General features: G+C 34.6%; 4 protein-coding genes across 4 annotated transcripts; all 4 read left to right on the forward strand.

Annotated features, from left to right (window-relative positions):
* The first annotated feature begins 1245 nt into the window (after positions 1-1245).
* Positions 1246-5148, forward strand: LOC102587831 (adenylate kinase 4). The gene is made up of 6 exons (XM_006351418.2): positions 1246-1484; positions 3339-3484; positions 3603-3722; positions 3840-4007; positions 4336-4425; positions 4742-5148. The coding sequence occupies exons 1-6, from the start codon at positions 1373-1375 to the stop codon at positions 4838-4840; spliced, it is 735 nt and encodes a 244-aa protein (XP_006351480.1). The 5' UTR covers positions 1246-1372; the 3' UTR covers positions 4841-5148.
* A 630-nt stretch (positions 5149-5778) lies between these two features.
* On the forward strand, positions 5779-8236 carry LOC102586170 (uncharacterized protein At1g04910). Its single transcript, XM_006351499.2, has 6 exons — positions 5779-6747; positions 6811-6979; positions 7074-7163; positions 7281-7564; positions 7637-7895; positions 7980-8236. The coding sequence occupies exons 1-6, from the start codon at positions 6098-6100 to the stop codon at positions 8193-8195; spliced, it is 1668 nt and encodes a 555-aa protein (XP_006351561.1). The 5' UTR covers positions 5779-6097; the 3' UTR covers positions 8196-8236.
* Positions 8237-9274: 1038 nt separating this feature from the next.
* Positions 9275-17162, forward strand: LOC102588156 (probable aspartyl aminopeptidase). Its single transcript, XM_006351419.2, has 11 exons — positions 9275-9486; positions 9569-9704; positions 9806-9884; positions 9992-10194; positions 10827-10896; positions 12069-12191; positions 12341-12496; positions 15250-15423; positions 16210-16284; positions 16358-16498; positions 16732-17162. Exons 1-11 carry the CDS (start codon positions 9414-9416, stop codon positions 16951-16953), a joined length of 1452 nt encoding a protein of 483 aa, XP_006351481.1. The 5' UTR covers positions 9275-9413; the 3' UTR covers positions 16954-17162.
* A 2796-nt stretch (positions 17163-19958) lies between these two features.
* Positions 19959-25082, forward strand: LOC102588483 (4-coumarate--CoA ligase-like 9). The gene is made up of 6 exons (XM_006351420.2): positions 19959-21260; positions 22929-23118; positions 23427-23572; positions 23684-23751; positions 24569-24671; positions 24813-25082. The coding sequence occupies exons 1-6, from the start codon at positions 20235-20237 to the stop codon at positions 24936-24938; spliced, it is 1659 nt and encodes a 552-aa protein (XP_006351482.1). The 5' UTR covers positions 19959-20234; the 3' UTR covers positions 24939-25082.
* Positions 25083-25377: the final 295 nt, after the last annotated feature.

The raw sequence follows: 25377 nt of genomic DNA on the forward strand, positions 1-25377 counted from the left end.
ATGTTTTTCAATGTTGAGTTGATAAAATCTTACCTAAAACTAATAACTGAAAAACATATTAAATACTAATAATTTTCATCTAAATAGTGTAAGAAAAACATTTTTTTATTAAAATACATATATGAGGTTTGTTTATATTTTAGGCCTCGAATTGAAATTTCGCTTTAGGCCCCGAATTATGTTGAGCCGCCCCTGATTATTGGGAAGTATCATGATCGTCCAATAAGAGAAATGAACAATTTGAAGACCTACTGATTTTAACAACTGATTGCAGAGTTGATCATTCAGACATTTCTCTCTAAATTTAGTGAATTCGAACCCGAGCCGAACGACAATGATAGCACTCTTCTATAACTCTTTAAAAAGGCTATATGTTCTTTTTATATATAAGTACAGTAATCTTTCTTTCCCTATCCAATGAAGGACAAAATTCCTTTGTAAAAAGAACTTTATTCAAATATAATTTCTCTCCATTTTTCAATTCACACTACCCCTCAACTTCATAACACGACCAACAAGGATCATGAAAAGTGGTAAGTACTCTTCCATCTTTAATTATAAATTTCGAGTTTCGAATTCTCTTGAATATAGAATCACATGTTTACCCGCTAATGTGAGATGTCTATGCCAAAATAGTGTCCACTCTTTTTTTAAAAAGAATCTTAATAAGCATATAATACTCACAAAAGTTAAAGATACGAGACTACCTTTATGCTTCTCTATCTCAACTTTTTTTGCATTTTCTACGTTCCAACGATTAACATCAAATATGACCCCACATATTTTCTCAAATTTGAAATTTTCAATTATTAGACTTGCTAAATTAAAATTACTCGATATATTACAAATAGAGAGAATGATATATTGTGCCAAACAAAACATTGAATTTATCTTTGGGGTTCAAAATATATTTTTATTTTTTATTCAATACATGGCAAGAATTAAAGATTTGATATTAAAGAATTTCAAAATTTACATATCACATATCGCATATACAATACTTACAAAGACATATTGTATTATATTACAACATTGTGAAGTAGAGAAAGTATCATACATATCTAGTAGTAGTAAATTTAGATGAAGCACATTAATTTTTAAAAGTTCAATTCCTAAAGATATTCGTTAATTACATTTTTAAGGTTCGAACTAGATACTCGTACAGTAATGTATATGTAGCCATACGTAATTAAAGTTAGACACAAGGGCATAATGGTCATTATCAAAAAACCTTACTTTGGTTCGCTGCCATTTTCAAGCGTTGGAATCTCCGAAATCCAACACCCGAAAGTGTCTCATCTCTCTGCAAAATAAGAACACTAAAAAAAAAGGCATTGCAGAGAATTCGTCGAGGAGTTCGCCGGAGAGAAAAATGTCGACATCGTCAGTTAACTTAGAAGATGTCCCCTCCGAGAGCCTCATGTCGGAGCTTCTCCGCCGCATGAGGTGTTCCTCCAAGCCGGACAAACGTCTTATTCTCATTGGTAATAATAATAATAATAATACTCGCTGTTGGTTGCTGTCTTTTTTCTTCAAATCTGCTCTCTTTGTTATGATTTGTTTGTGGGTATGTGGTGTGCACTGTCAAAATTCTTACTTTTGGTTGTTTTTATGGTTTTTGCATCTAAATGGCTATCAGATCCGCATTTTTGCTATTTTATCGGAGTGGGATTAGCTTACTGCTTTGTTGGGTTTTGCTTTTTCCCCCTAAATTGCCATCAGATCTACAGTTTTTACAGTTTAATGGAGGGAAATTTTGAAATTGGGTAGTTTATTTTGCTGTTGGGTTTTGCTTCTTGGGGTTATGGGAGTGGGGGGAGTTTGTGTGTACTTGGAAACAAGATGAAAGTTCTCGAATTTAGGGGGATTTTGTGGTTTAAAGGATGAGGCAGGATCTCTGCTTATAGCGAGTTTGCCTTTGTTAATTTTGTTAAGTGAAGAAGTGATCGACGAGTAAAATTGCTCGCCTTTTATGGTTTCAAATCTAAAAATAATAATATGGACATTCAAGCTACGATAGTATTCCTTAAAAGGAGTTGCGAGTGAACCATGCTTTCAAGTTAAAATAGGGAATATGTCAGAGCATCTGGTTTCTTGACTATTTATGGGTTATTTGGTACAAGAAAATCCTAGCTTTCACGATACAAGACAATGAGAGTTCAAATCAAGTATGCATAAATCTGAAGGTGATTTCGTAGTGTCTTGTTTGGTTTTTGCTAATATTGGGAGGAAGTAGCAGTGCCCTTCTCAAGTAAAGCTCTCTCTCTTTATATGGTTATATTCCATGATGATTTTCCTTTTGGGAATCTGTTTGTAATTCAAGTTACTACTTACTACCTGCTCAACCGTTGCAATGGTAAACCAGGGTTTTGTCCTTTGGTTTGGACTGCATAGACTTGATCTGCTCTGCTATAATGTATGTACAACAACAACAACAACAACATACCCAGTGTAGTCCCACAGATGGGGTCTGGGGAGGGTAGGATATACACAGATCTTACCCCTACCTTTGTGGGGGTAGTGAGGTTGTTTCTAATAGACCCTCGGCTCAAAAGATGTGTAATCAAAGCAGGGATGTTAATAATATTCACGTATACTGTATACAAAAGTATAGCGGACCACTAGTGTTTCTGTAAGTTGTAATTGACTAATTGTTGCTCAACCAGTGTCAAAAGACATATGAGCAAAAAGGACCTCAAGAAAAAAATTAGCTGTTATATTTTTGCATTTCAATGATTAAAGACTTTGAACGCTTGTCTTCTATGCCCCTCATCACCAGCATAACAGAAAAAGTAGTTACCTGGTTGGTAGCATATGATCTTCTAGGAGCATTGTTATCAATATTGTATGTAGAAAGGCAAAAAACTTTAGTATGGATTCCCCATGCTTCGGAAAGGAGACTAGACAATATTGGCCTCCTATCTCATGTTGGTCTTTTGGTCTTTTTTCTTCTCTAAGCTTTTTGCATGCTCATAGGGGTGGTGGTGTGTAGCTGGTCGGAAGTTTTAGCCAAGGATCTATATTTGGATTTGGGTTTGGAGCTGGGTTTTCCTTAATGAGTTGTAACAATTTTCCTTTTCCCAATTTCCTAGTATTTATTTCATGGTAACAGTGGTTTAACATTATTGTTTTGTAGTTTATATGGACAAATAATGCATCCATTGCTCAATCTGAATTCATTTTGGGTGTTGACATGTCATCGTATGGACTTATACATCAAATTATGAATAGTTCTGTCATGCTTTGCCAGATTTTTGTGATAGATAAATCTGTAGATTTTCCTTCTTTCCAACTATTATAGTGCTAAGATCTCTAAAAACTTAAAAAAAATTCCGCAGGCCCACCTGGATCAGGGAAAGGAACGCAATCTCCTATCATTAAAGATGAGTATTGCTTGTGTCATTTAGCCACGGGGGATATGCTGAGAGCTGCTGTTGCTGCCAAAACACCTTTGGGCATCAAGGCGAAGGAGGCCATGGATAAGGTCATATTGAGTGTTCTTTAAATTGTTATTATATGTTTCCAACAGGAGAGTATAAGGGAGAACAGCAATTGGTTTTCCTTTTCTCAGTAAAATTGTTTTTGTACTACTATCTTTTCAGGGAGAACTTGTTTCTGATGACTTGGTTGTTGGGATCATAGACGAAGCATTAAAGAAGCCATCATGTCAAAAAGGATTCATTCTTGACGGGTTCCCTAGAACTGTGGTGCAAGCAGAAAAGGTTATTTTCCTGTTAATCCTTACTTATTTATGTATAGGTGGACTTAATGTGCAATTCCTGTCAGCTTTGATTGAATCCTTGTAGTAGGATTATCACGTCTTGCTCTACTTATTGCAGCTTGATGTGATGCTTCAAAGTCGAGGGACTAAAGTTGATAAGGTTCTTAATTTTGCGATTGATGATGCCATCTTGGAAGAGAGAATTACCGGACGTTGGATCCACCCAGCTAGTGGTCGGTCATACCATACAAAATTTGCACCTCCTAAAGCACCTGGGATAGATGATGTAAGATAATAGAATCAAAGTTTTTAGTTTTATTTGTTGTGATAATACCATCTCTTCCCCTCTAGCTTGTCAAAAATAAAAAAGTACTGTAGTTTTTTTTGCTGAAGGTAGTTCATTGTAGTGTGTCTTCATACGCTTAGCAATTGATTATTTTACAATTTTAATATCTTTTTTGTCTGCTGTGCAACTTAAATTCTGTCAGACAAACTTACCTTCATAACTTTCTCTATTAAGGACTGTCAACCAAAAAAAAAAAGAAGGAACATTCTATATTAAGGATAGTTCTCTGACATCTGAATCTAATGCAATTTTATTTTTCTACGTGAAGGTCACTGGAGAGCCTTTGATACAACGAAAAGATGATACTGCTGCTGTTCTCAAGTCAAGGCTAGAAGCCTTCCACAGGCAAACTGAGCCGGTAAACATCTGTTTATCTCTGACTTATTGAGGGGAAAGGGAAAGAAAAAAAGAACGAAACACATCTGTGTATCTAGTCGCTTTGGTAGAGAGTTAGGAAAACTAGGAATTGCATTTGGGAATCCGACATAATAATCTATAAGATGTTTCGCAACATTTTGCCAAATATTTTATACACGGTATAGCTTTCATTTGACCTAATAATGTTTGTTTGATTTAGTCCAAAGACGTGAAGCCAATAATCATTTTTGTAGTCTGTTTGGACTCTTCGTTAGTTTCTGTCCTCCATGCTAAAGCTGTATTGGATTAATGTACAGGTCATTGACTACTATGCCAAGAAGGGTAATGTAGTGAATCTTCCTGCTGAGAAACCACCACAGGCGGTCACAGCTGAAGTCAAGAAAGTTCTCTCCTAATGGAAGGATGACAACTTTTTTTGGTTTAAGGATTGAAAATTGAACTATGAATTTTGGTTAACCAGCTATATTTCTATTTTCCCTTTTATGGCACTAGCTGGTTCAACCCTTTATGAACATCAGAAAGTGTTGGTGAATTTATTTTACTTTTGACATTGCTCTTTAGTGAGCTTTTGCAGAGTGCAATAGGAATTGACACAAAATTATTACTCGTACCAAGTCAGAATGAATTCGAGGGAGTGTAACAGAAGATACACCATTTTGAGTTTTGTGGGAGGGTAATAGAAGCGGCTTCTGGGTTCTGGAAATGCTATTTTCATATGTCGGAAACATTAGTATTATCTTTCTGTAACAAATTGTTATCAATTGTTAGAAGAAGATAGTTTGTTTACCTTCTGAAATAACGTTCCAAGAGGTTTAAATCCGAACCCCTATATGAATAATATATGGTATGAGAAGAAAATAGAAAATACTTTCTCGTTTTGTACTAGTGGATGTGGTTTTGTACTCTTGTTTTTAGCCTTCTTTAGTGGTCAAATCTTGTAAGTTCAACTTGAGCATTCGAAGATAATAATTTGAAAAAGAAATAGAAATGGAAAGTGTATGTTAAATGACCTAGTAATACTGCTATTTCAGCCAGATTTCATACACAACACCAAAACATACAAAATTATTACATGTTGGAGACTGAAGGGGAATGGTTTATGCGGGGCATTTGGGCCTGCAGTGTGTGATCTGGATTTAGTCAGGTTCAATATGAGCTTTTTTTATGCCTTATGTGCCTGAAAATTGAAAAACCTCGCGGGTTCAGTATGAGCCTTTTTTATATCCGATGAGCCCGAAAATTGAAAAAACCCCACCAGGAGTTTACCAGCAATAAGGCAAGTCAGTTGACACTCTTTCGTGAATATCTAAATAAAAATCCTAGCAGACTCTTTCGCCTTTGCGAATATCTAAATAAAAATCCTAGCTTCGTCACTATCTCTGCGAGCTGAGTGAAAGGTCTACAATGTTCATTAGGTAGAACTGTGAGGGATATCTCTGCAATTTGCGAGGAGAAAACTGCAATAGAAATTTGCTTAAGTTCTGGCGGGAAAGGAAGAAAAGAATCTTGTAACCAACTTAACTGTATATAATATCTTTTACCAAAATCTCCTCCTTCATCACTTCTCTGAAAATTTTCTGTTATTTCAGAGTTTTATCTCTAGAAAACCAAATCTTCCATTGAATACACACAGAGAAAGCTCTGGATCTTCAATGGCGCGAACAAGAAATTCCAAGAGTTCATCATTCATCTCTCTGAACCCATCATTTTTCATTCATTTGTTCTCACTACCTCCATTCAATTCCCTCCATAACTACTCACCCCGAAAGAACTCAAGAATCACCCAAACATCCTCATTTCTCTCTTTCTGTTTCATCTCTTTCCTCATTACCCTCACTTTCTTTGCGATTTTGTTGATCATATTCACAACCTTTTTCCAAAATCCACTCTCGTGCACCGGCACTTCTTCTTCTTCTTCATCTCCTCTGTTTTTAGCCTCTGTTTTTGCTGCGGCATCATCAAGATCAGGCTCTGTTCAAGATGCTCAAATTACTCTGTCTACCGGAGCAATGGTGCCCTTACCGGCTCATGGGGTGGTCGGAAACTTTTCTGAGGAGGAGGAAGAGTTCTGGAAGCAACCTGATAATCAGGGGTACATGCCTTGTTTGGATTTCAGTTTAAAGTACCGAAAAGCCTCTGCAAAGATTTCGAAAGAGAAGAGGAAATTTTTGGTTGTTGTGGCTTCTGGAGGATTGAACCAACAAAGAAACCAGATTGTTGATGCAGTTGTTATAGCAAGAATTCTTGAAGCTACTCTTGTTGTTCCTGTTCTTCAAGTCAATCACATTTGGGGAGATGATAGGTAACTTTTGAATTTCACTTCAAGATTTGTTAGTTCATTGATCTAACTTTTAGCTGTCTGCAGTGAATTTTCGGATATTTTTGATGTTGAGCATTTCAAGAAGACTCTGATAGCTGATGTTAGAATCGTGGCGTCTTTGCCATCGACACATTTTGTTTCTAAGCAGACCATCAACCGTGATCTTCCTTTTCACGTATCGCCACTTTGGCTTAGAGCCAGATTTCTCAAGCAAGTAAGAAAAAATGAACTGTTCCTTTCGCTGTACTACTTGAGTTGACTGCCTAGAGAATTGGTTTAACTTTGTGTTACATTTTTTTTCGGTATAGCTAAACCAAGAAGGTCTACTTATATTGAAAGGATTAGATTCTAAGCTCTCCAAGAATCTTCCACCTGACTTGCAGAAGCTCAAATGCAAGGTAATATAAAAAACTGCAGCTTGTTTTTTTGTAACTGAGGTAACTGTTTGATAGGACGTTTGGAGTGGGAAGTGATGTAAAATTGCTGCTTTGTTTTTGTTGTTTTAACTTGAACAGGTTGCATTCCATGCACTAAGATTTGCAACTCCAATTAGGGAGCTAGGTTATCAGATAGCTAGAAGAATGTGGATTGAGGGTCCTTATGTCGCGATCCATCTCAGGTTAGAGAAGGATGTGTGGATCAGAACGGGATGTCTTACCGGTTTAGGCAGGCAATATGACAGTATTATAAGTAGAGAAAGGGACTCTCACCCTGAATATCTCACTGGCAAGTTGAACATGACTAATGCACAACGGCGACTTGCTGGAATGTGTCCCTTAAATGCATCAGAAATGGCTAGGTAAAACCGTAAAGTCCTTGAACAACATATCTTTTGTTTTATGAAAATCTCAAATGGGGTATTGTGTTATAGATTTCTGAAGGGGTTAGGAGCACCAATCAGCGCTCGTATATATGTTGCTGGAGGAGAACCCTTTGGAGGCACACAAGCTATGCAGCCTCTAAAAAATGAGTTCCCAAATTTATTGACAAAGCATACATTGGTAAGAAATGGAGAGCTCACTCCATACTTGGAGAAGTCTTCTACGTTAGCAGCCATCGACTACATTGTGTCTCTGAGCAGTGATGTTTTCATCAATTCCCATGGAGGTAACATGGGCCGAGCTCTCGAGGTATATACCAGTCAGTCAGTCATACCTACTTACATCAATGAATGAACTTGTTGTTAACATTGTACAATTCTGATTGTTGGTCAGGGACATAGAGCATATGTAGGACACAGAAAGTACATAAAGCCAAACAAGAGAATGATGCTGCCATTCTTTGAAGATTCATCTGTATCTGAGCAAGAATTCAAAAGGATAATGAAGAAACTGCATAGGAAAAGTCAGGGGCAGCCTGAGTCAAGGGCTAAAAAGATTGATAGAGATGTAATTGCATATCCTGTACCTGAGTGCATGTGTAAGCAATAATAGACACTGTTCTAACAAGTTAAACAGTTTTTGTATGCAAATATTCATACCATAATGAGTTTGTTTCATAGTTGTATCTTTCCACTTTACTACACTTGGCAAAAAAAAAAAAGATCATTTGCAATCAGGGAACCAACACATAATATTGCAGAATCATAGAGTAAAAACAGAAATATATGAGGATTATTTTTTTAAACATATCCTATCAACTTCATATATGCCTAAAGATTGAAAATACCTAGTGGCACATATGCTTAATATGAAGTGTATTACCTTCCATTTTAATATTTTACCACAATCACATTGCATACTAACTATAGCAAAATACATATATTCTGAATTATGATCTTTTCATTCAAAATAGTAAAACTTCGACAGCTCGGTGTACTAAAACTTCCTATATCCGGGTTCCAAAACAAATAGTAAGACTATAAGGAACTGAAAGTTGAATATGTATTCCTTGCATCAAGTGTTTCGATTTTTGTTTATGAACACAATCTCAATTAACGGTTTTTTTTTATATTATCGTAACTAATCGAGATATCAATAAAGTTGAAACATCGGTAAATCCCATCCAAAATTAATGTGTATATCTAGATGTGATTTGATCATTAAATAACAATTGACTTCGTGTTGTAACCTACATAGATCATTAGTTTTGTTTACTTATTAAAAAATTCAGCTTCATGTATTGAAAGCAAGAAAGTGAATTTAAGGTCACTGGAGGTAAGTGTAATCATGATTGGCATTATTTTCAAACACTAAATTAATATAAAAAATCAGTGATATGTTCAATTTTCCAAGACCATGTGGAAACCAATTAATAAGAAATTGATATTGAGTTTTCGGACTATGATTAGAATTTTTTTTTGTGCAATTAGATAATTTTTCAAGAAAATAATTTAATATATTTATGTATAAACTTAAGTGATAGCGCCAAAATAAAAATGAAAATAAAAACCAATTCTTCTAGTATTTTTTTTCCTCCTCCGTTATCTATCATAACTCTCCAAAGTTTAACAAACAAATAAATAAATAATTCTCCAAAGTAACAAGTGAAATTAAAAAAAAAACACAAATAGAAAGATTAAAGAAGAAAACAATTTAACCCTATGTAGTCTAGATGTGATAAATCCAGATTACATAAATTTTGTGTGGGAGTATAGAGGAGAGTGTGTAACAAAAAAAAAAAAATCAGAGAAGAAGAAGAAGCTAAGAATGGAGAGTTCAGCAGTAGCAGCCGATCTGGTGGATTTCTTGAACGCTTCTCCTACAGCTTTTCATGCAGTTGGTATTCTACTTTTCTCCCTAATTTGTGAAATCAATCTTCATTTTGTTCAATAGATTGATTTTTCTTTGTGGGGTTTCTGTAGATGAAGCAAAGAAGAGACTTAAAAGTGCAGGGTATGTACAAATAGATGAGAAACAAGACTGGGTTTTGAAAGCTGGGAACAAGTATTTCTTCACTAGGAACTACTCTACTATTGTTGCTTTTGCTATCGGTAAAAAGTATGCCCCCAAAATTTTGTTCTTTTTTGTTTTACTTTTTTTTTTTTGTGTTTCTTAATTTGCTGTGTTTATTCTTAATAATGGGGATTAATTCTTTCTAGATATGTTGGTGGAAATGGATTTCACATAGTTGGTGCTCATACAGATAGTCCTTGTCTGAAGCTGAAGCCAGTTTCGAAGGTAATTATGATTCTTTTCTGGGGGGTGGGGGGAATAAAATCAGATTTTTAAGCTTGTGGCTTGTTGAATCTTGGTCTATGCATTTTATTGATTGGGATTGTTTATAGGTAATTAAAAGTGGATTTTTGGAAGTGGGTGTACAAACATATGGTGGTGGGCTGTGGCATACTTGGTTTGATCGTGATCTAACAGTTGCCGGAAGGATGATCATAAGAAATAAGAAAGATGGTTCTGAATCTTACTTGCACAAGCTTGTGAGAATTGAGGAGCCCATAATGCGAATTCCAACTTTGGCAATTCACTTAGAAAGGTAAAAACTTTAGAAGATGAACTCTTCTTCAGATGGTTGCGCGTTTGAAAATTCATCTTGGGTGTCAGAGGTGCTTGGGGTTTCAATTTCTATTCAACCTGCCTTTCTTGTGCCTAATAGTTTGAACCTATTCGGAAATAAATAGAGTTTTGAGCATCTCTTTAATGTGTGTTATTGTCATGGTAGTTATGAATTGCAGTTCGTACTACTGATGTATTTCATAAGATATAAGGTACTTCTTTTTGTATCAGTTAATAGTTTCATCAAATTTAGAAGTACTTGTGACGGCTCATGGTTTCGGTGTTTGAGTAAACTTGTAGAGAAAAGATCTTAGCTTAGCTATTGAGTTTCATGTAGCATGGTTGTGCCTTTGTATTGAAGTGACATACAATTGGGATCATAAGAATAATTTCTGTAGGTGATAATTGTTTTTTCATGTTGTTCAAATCTTCTAAATCAACAAGAGGGATTTGCATCACTGTATTATGTGCTAACCATATTCATCAAAACACATTTTCTGGTCATCATGTGTTTTGTACCTTCAATGAGTCGGAACATCGTTTCTTCTCCAAAGCAACTTCACCAATGGTTTACATGAGTATTATTATAGTCTTCTTTTCCTATATTTACAGAGGTGTGAATGATGGATTTAAGGTGAACACACAGACCCATCTTTTACCAGTATTGGCTACATCAATTAAGGTAATGGTACATTGCATATGTTTGATGCTTGTATATTTTTTGTAGTGTAATTCTCTGTTTCAAGATTGAGCGTGACTGGAAATTTTGTGATAATAGTTTATTTTGTCTACTTTGACAACACCTTGTCCTTTTCTCTGTATTACTTTCCTCATCAATTAGAATCCTTTTCTTTCCGAAAAAGCATTTAATGCAGGAAGACTTGTTTGTGATATGAACTAATTCTTTTTCTCTTCGCTTTACATTAGTAATTTGTTAGGATCTTCTAGGAAATTCTAGTTCTTGCCTGCATGCATATGTACAGTTATAATTCACACACATTTTTTTGTCGGTGGTGTCCGAGACAGCTTGCACACACCTCGACTTTTCCACCATTTGCCTGCTATCTCCCAACAACACTGGTACTGGGTAACACTGCCCACCAAACTTTGGGTAGATGTGCAGAAATCACATAGTTTTTTTTTGCTTTTGTTGGAATGTGAACTTTGAGATCTTATAGTTCTCCTCCCACTTCATTGACCATCAGGTTAGACCCTTGAGTGCTTCATGCATTCTTCTAACAACCCTTATTCCGGAAATTCTTAGCTTGATAATCTTTTGGTGTTGGTGGGTTTTCCCATTTACATGCATTTCAGAAGAACTTCTTAATTGAATTGTACTGTTTTATTGGGTATAATGCATCCACAGATATATCCTTTTAATATGCTAGCTTGAAATTAGTTGAAAACCCACTTTGGTCATTACACATTAAGCGAATTGAACTCACCACAAGAAAATAGAAAAATAAAAGAAGAAAAACGCGACTCCCTTGTTGCATTTTATTTGATGGTATTTAACTTGATATGGAGTTGAGATGGGGTGAAAAGTTAGTTTGAATGACAAACATTGGACCAAAGTTTAGAAGTTGAACAGTTAACTGAATTTGTAATCTTCTTTAAAAGTTCAATTGTGCTAATCCAATAAAATAATGTGAAAGTTCTCTAGAATAACATTATTAGTGCAATGGAGTCACATTTTTGGACGTCTCAAATGGAAAGAGTGTCATGTAAATGGGGATAGACGGATTATTATGAAACAGTAAAATTATTTATAACTTCGTTTGATTCCTTATTTGGAATAAACTTGTGTCCTGTTAAGATATATGCATTCATTATCTATCTGACACCGTTTTGCAGGCTGAACTTAATAAACCAGCTTCCATTGATGATTCCATTGGAAATGGAGCTCCAAATGATGGAAGTAAGTCCAGTAAAAGGATAAATCCTGGTGGTGAGCAACATCATTCCCTTCTTCTGCAGGTACCATAAATTGCAAAATTGCTATCCTTATCAATGTTAATTTTCATGATCTGAGTTCCTAGATGATTTCTTTCATTGTGTGAAGCATATTTTCAAGATCTTTGTCGTGCTACAGTTTTGTGCTCATGCTATTTTCTTTTTACTTTCAGCTTCTAGCTGCTCAGGCAGGATGTGAACCAGGCGACATATGTGACTTTGAGTTGCAAGCATGCGATACTCAGCCAAGTATTATTGCTGGTGCCATGAAGGAATTTGTTTTTTCTGGAAGACTGGACAATTTATGCATGTCATTTTGCTCTCTAAAGGTAAAGGATGCATGGATACAGAAAGCTTCGTTGTAGTTATTCATTTTATTAGAAGAACACATCTTATTTATATTAATAGAGGCTTGTATATGGTGGACTCTATGGAAAGAAAGGAATTCTAGGTGTTTTGAAGGACAAAATGATAGTTTCCAGAAGATAAAAATGAAATGCCCAAAGTCTTTTATTTTTTGGGTGTAAGCAAGAGGTGGTAGGGGAAAGCATAGAGAAGGTCGATTTTATAGGAAACTTGTAATTCTGTATGTCTTTTTGAGGGCGTGCCCACAACCCTGTGGGATGTAAGTTTCTAATTCATCATCCCTTGGATGATGAATGTTTTGTGAATACAAAGTTACCCTTATCTCAAAAAAATGATTAAATACAATGTGCATAAATTACATATAGAAATTGGTTATGATATTTATTGGAGGTTGCAAAGTGTCTTTGCTTCATTGCTTTTAGTTCACATTTTTGTTGCTTTAGCAGAATATTTAGTTCAGGTATTAGTCCATGACTATGCTTTGTGGCTCACCTTTGAGGTAAAACTTATGATGCCATTTGTAGTCTTTTGCTCGTCATGTCTCTGTGTTTATAGAAGCAAGGTTATGGGTGATTGAGATAAGTCACTGTGTTTGATTGTTTTAATTCTGTTTATGAGTCTCATCAGGATGTGAACAAGAAAGCTACGCAGTGTATATCTCTGAACATCGGTTTTGGCATTATAAAACTGATGGTGGATATTTATTTACAGAGGTCCACTTACCCTAGAGTGTCACCTTCTCTTGCCCCTTTAAGGGTTTTCAAAGTTTGTCATGTCAATGGCAATTATCTTCTATCTTAGTCACATGGATGCTAAGGTGCAGTGCTGCTGTGAAGAGCAACTTTCCAGTTCTAAATAATTTCAGAAGAAGACGTTGGATTGGAAAACATAGTTACTTTTCTTGTGTGTATTCGTTAGAAACCTAGTAACAGTACCACAAATAGAGTGTTGGTCAATAGGTAGATGCAGAGCACAAACACAGATCTGAGGAACTGCACTTGTAGAATAAGATCAGTATGTTAAAGAGATGCAAAGTAAAAAAATTGAAGGAAGAAAGAAAAGCTGTTCAATGTAGTCACTTTTTGTAATTGGCAAGGCTTCTCGTCCTTACCTTATTGTCAAACATATAGCTATTATTTGGAAAATTGAAAATTTCCTTTTGAAGTTCTCCACTACTTTTCATTTGTAAGAAATAGGCTAAATACATAGATTTCCCCTAGGGTGTCACCTTCTCTTTCCCCTTTAAGGGTTTTCAAAGTTTGTCATGTCAATGGCAATTATCTTCTATCTTAGTCACATGGATGCTAAGGTGCAGTGCTGCTGTGAAGAGCAACTTTCCAGTTCTAAATAATTTCAGAAGAAGACGTTGGATTGGAAAACATAGTTACTTTTCTTGTGTGGATTCGTTAGAAACCTAGTAACAGTACCACAAATAGAGTGTTGGTCAATAGGTAGATGCAGAGCACAAACACAGATCTGAGGAACTGCACTTGTAGAATAAGATCAGTATGTTAAAGAGATGCAAAGTGAAAAAATTGAAGGAAGAAAGAAAAGCTGTTCAATGTAGTCACTTTTTGTAATTGGCAAGGCTTCTCGTCCTTAGCTTATTGTCAAACACATAACTACTATTTGGAAAATTGAAAATTTCCTTTTGAAGTTCTCCACTACTTTTCATTTGTAAGAAATAGGCTAAATACATAGATTGCCCCTTAACTATCTAATAGGTAATTACCTTAGTAACGTATATTCACTTTCTGCCTATTGGACACCTTACTCTAACATGGCACATGGGGTGCTTTTCACCGAAGGAAAGCACACGATGAAGCCGTGAATAATTTCTTTTCTTCTTCTTCTTTCTCCTCCCTATTACTCTCTACTTTCATTTAGTTTTTCTTGCCCTTGCTGCTGTTCATTCTTTTCCATTTCACTTTTTCTTTTTGTTAATTCTTTCTCTTCGATTTTATTGGATACCAATCATCTCTTATTGACAAATCCAAGTGAAAAAAAGAAGTTGACAAATCCAAGAAAAGGAGGCAGTAACACTTGTTCGAGTTACCCTTCTTTACAGCTCCATTGAGCTGAAAATTGCACACATTTTAACAACAATTTAAGTGTATAATACGCATAGCTTTAATTGAAGTGTCTAAATGGGAAAAATGTGACAACTTTAGGGGGCCACCTATGTATTTGGCCTTAAAAATACTTCCTGGAAAAGAGAGGAGGCAGGTCATGCTATGTCTTTTCTAGTTGTAGAAAAAATTGAAAAAGGTGAAGTGGAGACTGGAGAGTACATTAAAACAGAACAAAGCCTTAGGTTTCATTTTTTGGGGTTTATTCAACTTCATGATGGTGTATATTGACAAAACAGCAGGTCAACAGGAAGTTTTACTTCAAATCATGTTTAATCTTAATGTATCAAAGGAAAATGTAGAGAAAAGCCTATGAAGGGGATAATTTAGCGAACTTAGAAGTGTTTAAAGAGAATATGAAAGTGAAAAGGCAAAATATCATTAAATCAGAAAAGTTGAGGACTTCGCCAGTTGTCTATTGCATCATGAAGACTATCACATTTTACAGTAATACGTTTGGCCCTCTGTTCCTGCATCAAATATTATGTAAACTTGCATAATTTGAATGGATCAACATGGAATGCAATAATGGTGCTTCTTGTTTTAATATACATGCAATGAAACTACTTTGGTGTTGATGATGTCAGGCACTGATAGATGCTACTTCTCCCGAAAATAGTCTTGAGGACGAGGTTGGTGTAAGAATGGTGGCTCTGTTTGATCATGAAGAGGTTGGGTCTAATTCAGCACAAGGAGCTGGATCGCCGGTCATGTTTGATGCTCTCTCACGAATTACAAGTACATTCGGTCCAGATTCAAAGGTAGTCGAATAGATCTATCTCACTACTACTGTACTACATATTGCTGCAATATGTTCAGTTGTCTATTGTTGTTTCATGGACACATAATATGTTTGGTACCTGGAAACCAGAAGCAGTAGTGCTCTTCCTAATGCATTTTCATGCAGGCATGAATCATCACTTTAGATAACTCTATCCTGTTGAGACAAAATGTAGAAATTTCTGAAGATATATTAAAATTGGACTTGCTTTTTTATTCCCAATCGTACTGAAAACAGGTGCTTTAATTATATTCTGTCTGAAGATATTTGTATTTAGTTGAGATTAACACGTCTCTTTATTGTCATGTCTGCAATGTTCCAATCTGTCCACTTATTTGTAAAAAGTGAGATAGCAATTTTTATTTTAACATCTACAATGGTTTCCCATTTGTCCACTTATCTAAAAAGTATGGGATTCAAAATCCAAGTTGATTCCACAACTAGATTGCCATATTGGACAAAAGTCCCCCTAATTTAGCCATTGTCCCTAATAGAATTCTTTATAAAATGATAAACTAATTTAGTATAAAATCCTAAACCTAAACTGTCTGTCATAGAGTTTCCTTTGATAAACTCTACCCTCCCAATACCCCACTTATGGGACTACATGGCGTTTGTTGTTGTTATTTTAGTGAGTACATGTAAATGTTGTGTTTCATGGTTAATTGACAAAGTCTTATTGGTAGTTGTACCTTCATTACATTCTGGTAGCTTGAATGAAGTTCATTCCTGGATTTCACTGATATTATTGTACATTGTACTTCAGTTAATACAGAAAGCAATCCAGAAGAGCTTCCTGGTCTCTGCTGATATGGCGCATGCCTTGCATCCTAATTACCCGGTAAGTTATTTCATGTGGTGCTCTACAATCTAATTTCTTTTGGCTTTGATCATAATTTAAATTCTTTTTTCAGGACAAGCACGAAGAGAATCATCAACCCAAATTTCATGGTGGGCTTGTTATTAAACACAATGCTAATCAACGTTATGCAACCAATGCAATCACTTCCTTTGTGTTCAGAGAAATAGCTTCTAAGCACAACATTCCTCTTCAGGTCAGTGAAAAATGTTGGGTCCTTAAACATCCCAGAAACTGGCGAATATTAAGATGTCATGGTTGACGTTTTCCAAAGTTCAATCTGTCTATTTCTGAACCTTTGTGTTTTGTCAAATCTTTGAGTTGTTCTGTTATCATGGATGTACAGTTGCTACGGGGCCATCTGTTAGGTTTTATGTCATCACATATAATTAGCGTAACTTTTAGAAGTTGAGACACTTTTTTGTGCAGGATTTTGTGATTCGTAATGATATGCCATGTGGCTCAACCATTGGCCCTATATTGGCAAGCGGGGTAGGTATTCGAACAGTTGATGTAGGAGCACCACAGTGGTCAATGCACAGCATAAGAGAAATGTGCGCGGTGGATGATGTGAAGCATTCGTACGAGCACTTTAAGGCCTTCTTCCAAGATTTCTCACAACTTGATGGGAAGATTGCTGTTGACATCTAGGCCATATATGATTGGTAATGCCTTGTACTGTTGACTTACATAGGAAAAATCAAACTTATTCTACAGTTTTAATTCCCCCAGCTAGAATTCAACAATCAAAAGATTTGACAATGGACAGTGTTGTGGAACTGGTGCTTGTTATTCACCTTCTGGGAACTAATACATCTGTTTTGAAAACTAGTTGTGTGTTCCTTTTTTGGAACGGGCTAGCAGCATACAGAGTTCTGATTGTTAGGTTGATTATTGTCTTAACAAATATTACATATCTAGTAGCGTAATTACACAAGTTGGGTGTGATAGGATATACGCAAAACTTACTCCTACTTCATGGATATGAAGAGGCTATTTCCGATTGATTCTCAACACAAAAGAAGTATTTCGAAGCAGTGTTTCTATTATTAGTGTTTTTGTCAAGGCTTTTTCCCGAAAACATTTGATCTTTTTACAACTCTATTACTTCTCTTTTAAAAAATCTATCCTTACCACTCAATTTAGTGGAGTGTTAATACCGAAATAAGTGTCATTATAGTAAAAAATATTTTGTTCCAAAATTTTCAACTACGTCCTTACACTTTTTCTTTTAATAGAGTTTAATTCTCAAGAAACATTTATTACATAAGGATAATTTAGTAAGTTACACATTGTAGACGGAGGAAGTAAAAAAATGAATAGATACTCTTAGGGGTTGCTTGGTTAGGAGCAAGTTATACCCAGATAACTTATTCCATCACTAAAGTATAAATAATTTTAGAATTGCCTGACACTTCCAATCAAATGCAGAATAAAATAGTTTTGCATTATTATATTTTATACCTCATATCAAACAACTCTTTACCAAAAGGTTATCAAATATCTTTCATAAATGTGCGTGCAGTTTTTAATTTATTTTAAGGAGGTGGATATAGTTTCGTATCTCATTAATCACGTCTTTGTATCATTAGTAAGGAATAGGGATAAAGGCTAATCAATCAGTTCCCATAACTGCAATCACGTTAACTATTAATTATATTTGCTTTATTTAATTTCCTTTTTGGATGTTGACTAGCTGCTGATGTAGTGAAGAAGAAAAATTGCAAAAGTTGAGTAGTAATTGTGCAAACAAGTTTTGATTTTTTAATCATACTTTTTGTTAAAAAGTTAATTAAAAGCCTTGAAACTTTTAATTTTTTAACTATTCAAGATTAAAATTGACAATAGTTTTTAACTGTATTCTTAATATGAAAGAGATAGTTTTTTTTTTAACATCTCAATTTTTTTTTATAAAAAAATATCTAATAACTAAAATAAACTTAATAAACTATATCTTGGGATCGAAAGAATCAGAGTGTCATGCGGAAGTTTACCATTGCAAATCAAGACGGTTTAGACGATACATAAAACTATACTAAAAAACATATATTGTTATATGGTTTGACCAATTGGCCTACATAATTAAAAGCTAATACTAAGAAGATATCTCCTGCTAAACAAAATTCTTAAATGTCTACGGATGCTCTTGTTTTCTTGGTAGGAAATAATAAACCAAATATCGAAAATAATCTTTTTTTCGAAAAAGTAAAACCAATTATGTTAATGTTTTGATTTTCCTTTCAGAAAAGAGTAAAACTCAAATATGATAATAAAATCAGGGCAAAACCCTAATACTATATTCTATATTTATTTATTTTCTTAAATGACATGAAAAAAAACAAACTAAAACACAATTAAAATTGAATGTATTTTTTACAATTCAAAGTGGGAACGCATTGTAAAAGTTGGTCCTTATGCCTTGTTTAATTGTTAAAATGAGACTTACACCACCTACTAGTCTACTACTACTATTATTATAAAAAGATTAGGTTGGGGCGTGGCATGGAAAGTTAGTTTATATTATAGAAGTAGTTTTAAGTTTTAAAATACTCTTTTTAATTTTTTGTTTTTGACAAAAATATTTTTTTAAATGAAAATTAGTTAAAAAAATCAATTTCATAACTTTTCTACAATAATTTTATAAGTTCAATAACCTCTAAAATTAACTCAGAAGTTTTAAATTGTTTTTCCAATCTGAAGAAAAATGAAAGAATTAAGATCTGTTCATCTATTTAATCAAGTCTTGTCTTGTCGTCTTCAATTATTGGCATAATCCACGTAGTCAAAAATAGTGAAACAGTTTTTAAAAATCTAAAATACGTGAATTTTAACCCACATAATTATTAACACAGACTCTTTTGATCCGCTTGACATCCCTAAATTGACAACTCAAGTGGAACGAAAATAATGCCCCACAATATTCAATATTCAATGACAATGAAAGTTGAAACTTTAGGCACAGACCAACAAGAGTCGGGATGGTGTTATCACTACTTCATTCTTAATCAAAGGTCTTGAATTTGAATTATCCTAAATATGAAATCGTCTTTGTTAGAAAATGTTTTACCATCAATATGAATTTTTTTATACAAATTTAAATTTAGTCAAACTCTAAAGTAAGTAACAAATATCGAGTAAGAAATCAAAATAAAACTAAAAAATTTAGGTACACAAATAGAGAAAGTGTCTGCACAGTTGAAGGTAAAAAAGTCTGGAATTTAGAGAAACGTGTGTTGGTTTTCATTTGTCACTCACAGTAACGTACAAATAACACAGCAGAAAGCACAAGTATGACTGCACTATTATTTTCGACACTTCTTTTTCTTGCGAGAAATTTCAAATTCGAATTCTATTAATTTGGAATTATAATATCCACATTAATTAACATATAACCTTAAGACTTGATAAAGAGATAATTAATGTCAAAAAAATATTTTTTAAATTTTTTCTTGATATATTTTTAAAATACTAAAACAAGTAAATAAAATTGAACAGAGAGATAGTAACAATTGAATGAAAAGGGGATAAATTTAAAAAGAGGAGGTTTTCTTAGAAAGCCATTTATTATATCTATAAAGAGGAACAGAATTAAAGAAAAAAACATGATTTTTTTACGTGTATTATAAGGATCCACTATTTTATTAGAAACACTACCACCACCAACCAAGCCAAGTCATACTTCTTCTCAAATTTAATACGTAAACCTCAGCATACTCTTATTCAATATCGTCGGCTTCTCACTTCTTTTCTTACTTCAATTCAACTTGCCCAAAATAACTATTATCTTCGTTTCAATTTATTTATCCTACGTTCATACGAATTACCATAATAATCGATATCCTATCGATATTAGTATTGAACTTCTATATATAGATCCTCTTTCTGCTTCTTCATTTTTTGAAAACAAAGTTTACACAGTATTAAAAATATCCATGGATCCAAAAAATGGCTATTGCCCAGATACCAAAATTTTCAAGAGCTTAAGACCATCTGTTCCATTGCCGCCATTAACGGAGCCTCTTTCTATCGTCCAATACGCCCTCTCTCTCCTCAACTCTCCGACCACCGGAATCAATCTTAGTGCCACTACTTTCCTCGTTGACGCCGACACCGGCCACCGCTTATCTTACGCCGATTTCCTTAGCCAGACTCAAAATCTCGCTTCTTCTATCCAAGCTCGTTACCCTTCACTTTCTCAAAACGATGTCGCTTTTGTTCTCTCTCCTACTTCAATTCATGTTCCAATTGTATTCTTCGCACTCCTCTCTCTAGGCGTTGTCGTTTCTCCGGCTAATCCGCTCTCTTCTTCTTCCGAGTTAACTCATATGGTTCAGCTATGTAAACCCCTCATTGCTTTTGCTACTTCCTCTACTGTTGGTAAACTTCCTTCTTCGCTATTTCCTCTCGGTACCATTCTACTCGATTCGCCTGAATTTCGGAAAATGATTCAAATCCCTGTTTCTAATCCCATCTCTTACCCACTCATTCACCAGTCCGATTCGGCAGCGATTCTCTACTCGTCTGGAACTACGGGGAAAGTAAAAGGCGTAGAATTAACTCACCGGAATTTAATCGCGTTAATCGCTAGTTTGTTCCATAGCAGATTCAATGATAATGCCGCTGATGAAGGTGAAATCACGGAGCAAGCGGTCGCTTTTATGACGTTGCCGTTGTTTCACGTGTTTGGATTTTTTATGCTGATTAGGCTAGCGAGTATGGGTGAAACGATGGTGATGACGGGGAGATTTGATTTCGAGAAGATGTTAGCAGCGGTGGAGAAGTACAGAGTTACGTACATGCCGGTGTCGCCGCCGCTAGTGGTGGCAATGGCGAAGTCGGATTTGGCATTGAAGTATGATCTCAGCTCACTGCAACTGCTAGCCTGCGGCGGAGCGCCGCTAGGGAAGGAGGTGGCAGAGCGGTTCAAGAGCAGGTTTCCTGACGTGGAGATTTTGCAGGTATGTGTTTGGTTATCACGCGCTAGAGTTGGATAGTGTGTGTGAACGGAAAATGTTAATCTCATGGCATGTTTTTCTTTTCGCGGAAATATTTTGTCATGAATTAAAATTGTCCTTACTCAAAATACATAAACAAACAATAAACGTCAGGATATTTTATTTTATTGAAGCATTGATTAAAAAAAATAAATTAAGGAAGTTGTTGGATTTAAGCTTATATAATAAAATACTAACTATATTATAAAATGCTGCTTATGTTGTCTTTGACCATGTGAAAACTTTTGAAAGGCTTACAATAATCAAGTATCTTAAATTATTTTGTTCCAATTATATGATATTTTTGTGTTTAAAAATGTCTCGTTAAGAATTTGAAGTGGATTTTAATTTTAAATGAAGAATCTCTATTAAATTTTAATCTAATGATTGCTTAAAAAGGTAAATCAATATTTTCAATTATGTGCATGAAGCGTTTCTCTATTAAATTTCAATTTGGCCATGATTTTTTTTTTTTAATTTGGAGTTGAACTCTGGAAAACATTTTGACCATAAATTTTCAAAATTCAACTTTAAGTTATATTTATAATCAAAACACATTTTTTTTTTTAATTTCTTTTTTGACTTTGATTTTTTTTTTTCTTCATAATCAAATACGGTCAAATGCTTACTTACAAAGTTTGAGGTCTTCACTGCATAAAGCTTTTGGTGCCCACTGCCCAGTGCCAGCTCTATCTATGGTTAGGGCCAATAAGACATATGCCCAATTTTAAGGGGCTCAAATTTTATCAAGAATAAAAAATTATTTAAAGTACAGAAATCCTAACAATTTGGGCAGTAATTACATTTAAAAATTTGTGGATACATTACTCCTTCTTCGATACGTTTATACATAAGTTATATAACAAATATATACGTTATGTATTAGATACATAACAATAAACTAGATTCATACTGATTTAAGTTTGAAATAATTGGGGTTATGTTCAACAATAACATTTGTATCAAATACATTTTACACAAACAAACAAAGATGTATGTTATAGAAGTAGAGTGATGTATCCGAATGTTAAGAGAGAAGGAAAAAGAAGATTTTTGTAATTAATTCAAATGGTAGGGATTTTTAGTGATTATGTTATTTTAAGTCATATAATTACGTAATTTTTTCCCTATATTTGTGTATTATAATATTTTCTTTAAAATTTCAATCATTTACTATAAAAAGTACTGAGTAATATATTTTTTTATTATATAAATCTGTATTATTTTATTCTCTATAACCTTTTTCAATTAAAAGAAATCAAGAAATTCTTATTTTGTATTTTTACTTCTGTCCGCTAACACTAGCACTATTTTATCCTCTTTCAACTCTTTTTGTACTCCCTTTCCTCAAATATGTGTTTGAAAAGTGTAGAACATAATGAATTGCAAATTTTTATTTTGTTTCTATTTTTTTATAAAGCACGGTAGCAAACATATTAAAGTGAGATATATCAAGTTATCAACTTCTTGGACGATAGTCCATTATTCTTACTCTATTTTTTATCTAAAATTTGTCAAACTAATTGCTTATAAAGTTATGTTAGATGCCACGATGTATACATATTGTGCCTGTGTGTAATGATTTGACACTGTTTTTTCATGTTTAATGTGTTCAATTGTGATGCATCATAGGGATATGGTCTGACTGAGACTACTGGAGGAGCAACAGGGATGAATGGCCCTGAGGAATCAAACCAGTATGGATCTGCTGGTCGCCTTGGTGTGAATGTGGAAGCTAAGATTGTTGATCCTGAAAGTGGAAAGTCCTTGCCTCCTGGACAGCGTGGAGAGCTCTGGTTACGTGCTCCAACAATCATGAAAGGTGATGCCTGTTTATACTCAATAATTTACAACTCACAGCATTGAGTTAGTAAGTAAAATCACTAGCATAGTTTACTACTATACCACAGATGAGGATTTTCCTTCTGATACTTCGGATTGATAATTCATTTGAGTCAGTCTTATTGATTTCATTCAAGGAGCCAAATAATACTTATAAGAGATTACAATATTTAGAATCTGAAACCTACTGTTATATGATTGATTACTGGTAAATTTATGTCCAATTTGGCCTTTAGAATACTCTTCAGTCACACTTGAATTTTGAAAGAGAATATTGGTGAATGGCAGGCTATGTTGGAGATAAACAAGCTACCTCAGCAACACTTGATCCAGAAGGTTGGCTGAAAACTGGTGATCTCTGCTATTTTGATGCGGATGGGTTTCTATATGTTGTCGATAGGTTAAAAGAACTGATAAAGTACAAGGCATATCAGGTAAATTATAGCTGTCCCTAAATATATTGTTACCACTAGTATGCAAACTTCTCATCTCACATCTCTTACTATGTTACTGCATCATTATCTTACGAATGGATGAACTTTCAGGTCCCCCCTGCCGAACTTGAACATTTACTTCAGTCAATTCCTGATGTTGCTGATGCAGCAGTTATTCCGTATGTGATCTTCTCTGTCTTCCTCTATTGTCTTCGTCTCCCTATTCTTATCATGTTATCACTCATGTATCATTATGATGGAAAAATCATAGTACTAATATGTTTTTGTACAATTAACATTTGATATCATACTGCATTTCCTGCAAAACAACTTAACCAATGGGCATTAGTGTACAAAAACTTGCAAACCAGTCTTCCTCTACAAAGAGGCTACTTCTTTGTCATATTCCCTCACTAATATTTAACTAGCATGCCATGTGTACTGAAATTTTGTTAATGCTTGCATTGTCTTTTACAAAATTTTTGTCATATGCATGCTTTAAACTTCTATTTGTCATAGCATGCCTTTCGACTTTGTGACCCTGATACTAAGAGAGGCTTTTGGAACATCAGGTGAATCCTCAGTCCACTGTGCAATTGCATCTGTTCTCGTAGAAGCCTGTGTTGTTATACTTATCTTAACGTTATTTCTACATTTTTCATACTTACAAATGGTAAAATAGAAGTGTAAGATTAACATTTTAGATTCAAATTCAAGACTAGTATTTCAATATGATTTGTTGCCTGGCATAGGAATACTGTCAACTAAGCAAATGGCATAAGCAATATCAACAAATCGTTCTGCCTTTTAAATGATCTTTTTCTTTCTAGCTCTGAAGGTGACAGTAAAATATAAATGAGACACTGATGTATATTATTTGAGCATTTGGCGAGCCGTGGAAATTATAAACTGCCCAAGAAAATCTTGAGTCTCAATTTCTGATGATTTTTCGACATTCCAAATCTTAATACGCTCTTTTCTCACCTGAATCTCCAGATATCCCGATGAAGAAGCAGGGGAGATTCCTATGGCTTACATAGTCAGAAGACCTGGGAGCACTATTAGTGAGTCACAAATTATAGATATCATTGCAAAACAGGTAAACCTCCGAGCGAATATAACCAAAACCATTTTGCTTGATCATTGCATTAGTGTATGTAGAAGAAATGCATAAATTCTCTGATTGTTTCACATTCAAATAAACAACAGATGCATATTGTAACCAGAAATTACCTTGCAGGTCTCACCATACAAAAAGATACGTCGCGTTGCATTCATCAACGCAATACCAAAATCTCCAGCTGGAAAGATCTTGAGAAGAGAACTCGTTAATCATGCGACGAATGGTGCTTCTGCAAGATTATGACGGAACAATTACAGATATCTGCATATTCTAAACTACCAGTTGAATATGAACGTACAGTATGTTGTTTTAAGTCTTCTACATCACCTTATTTGCAGTATATTTTTGCTATGAAAATCATGGCATCTCTTAAGTGGGTTGAACGAATTATGTTTTTTATTTCTATCGTAATTTTTCCATCTGGGCGCCTATTCGTCTAATTTTATTACCTCGCGGCTATGCATTTCATTTCTCCCGCTGGGTTGGGGTGTGCGTTCTTCTAAAAACAAATTAAGAACATTACCATGAACTTGGAATAGCCTCCTTCGTCTTAATTGTGACACTTGTCGTGGGGTAGTAGTACTCGTCTATTCTTAATCAAATGTCTCAGATTCGAGCTCTGAAAATGAAGTTGTTCTTGTAAAGGAGTGTTTTACACTCCCCCCCCCCCCCCCCCCCCCCC

The sequence above is a fragment of the Solanum tuberosum genome, unplaced genomic scaffold, assembly GCF_000226075.1.
Source record: "Solanum tuberosum cultivar DM 1-3 516 R44 unplaced genomic scaffold, SolTub_3.0 scf00127, whole genome shotgun sequence".
NCBI classification, from domain to species: domain Eukaryota; kingdom Viridiplantae; phylum Streptophyta; class Magnoliopsida; order Solanales; family Solanaceae; genus Solanum; species Solanum tuberosum.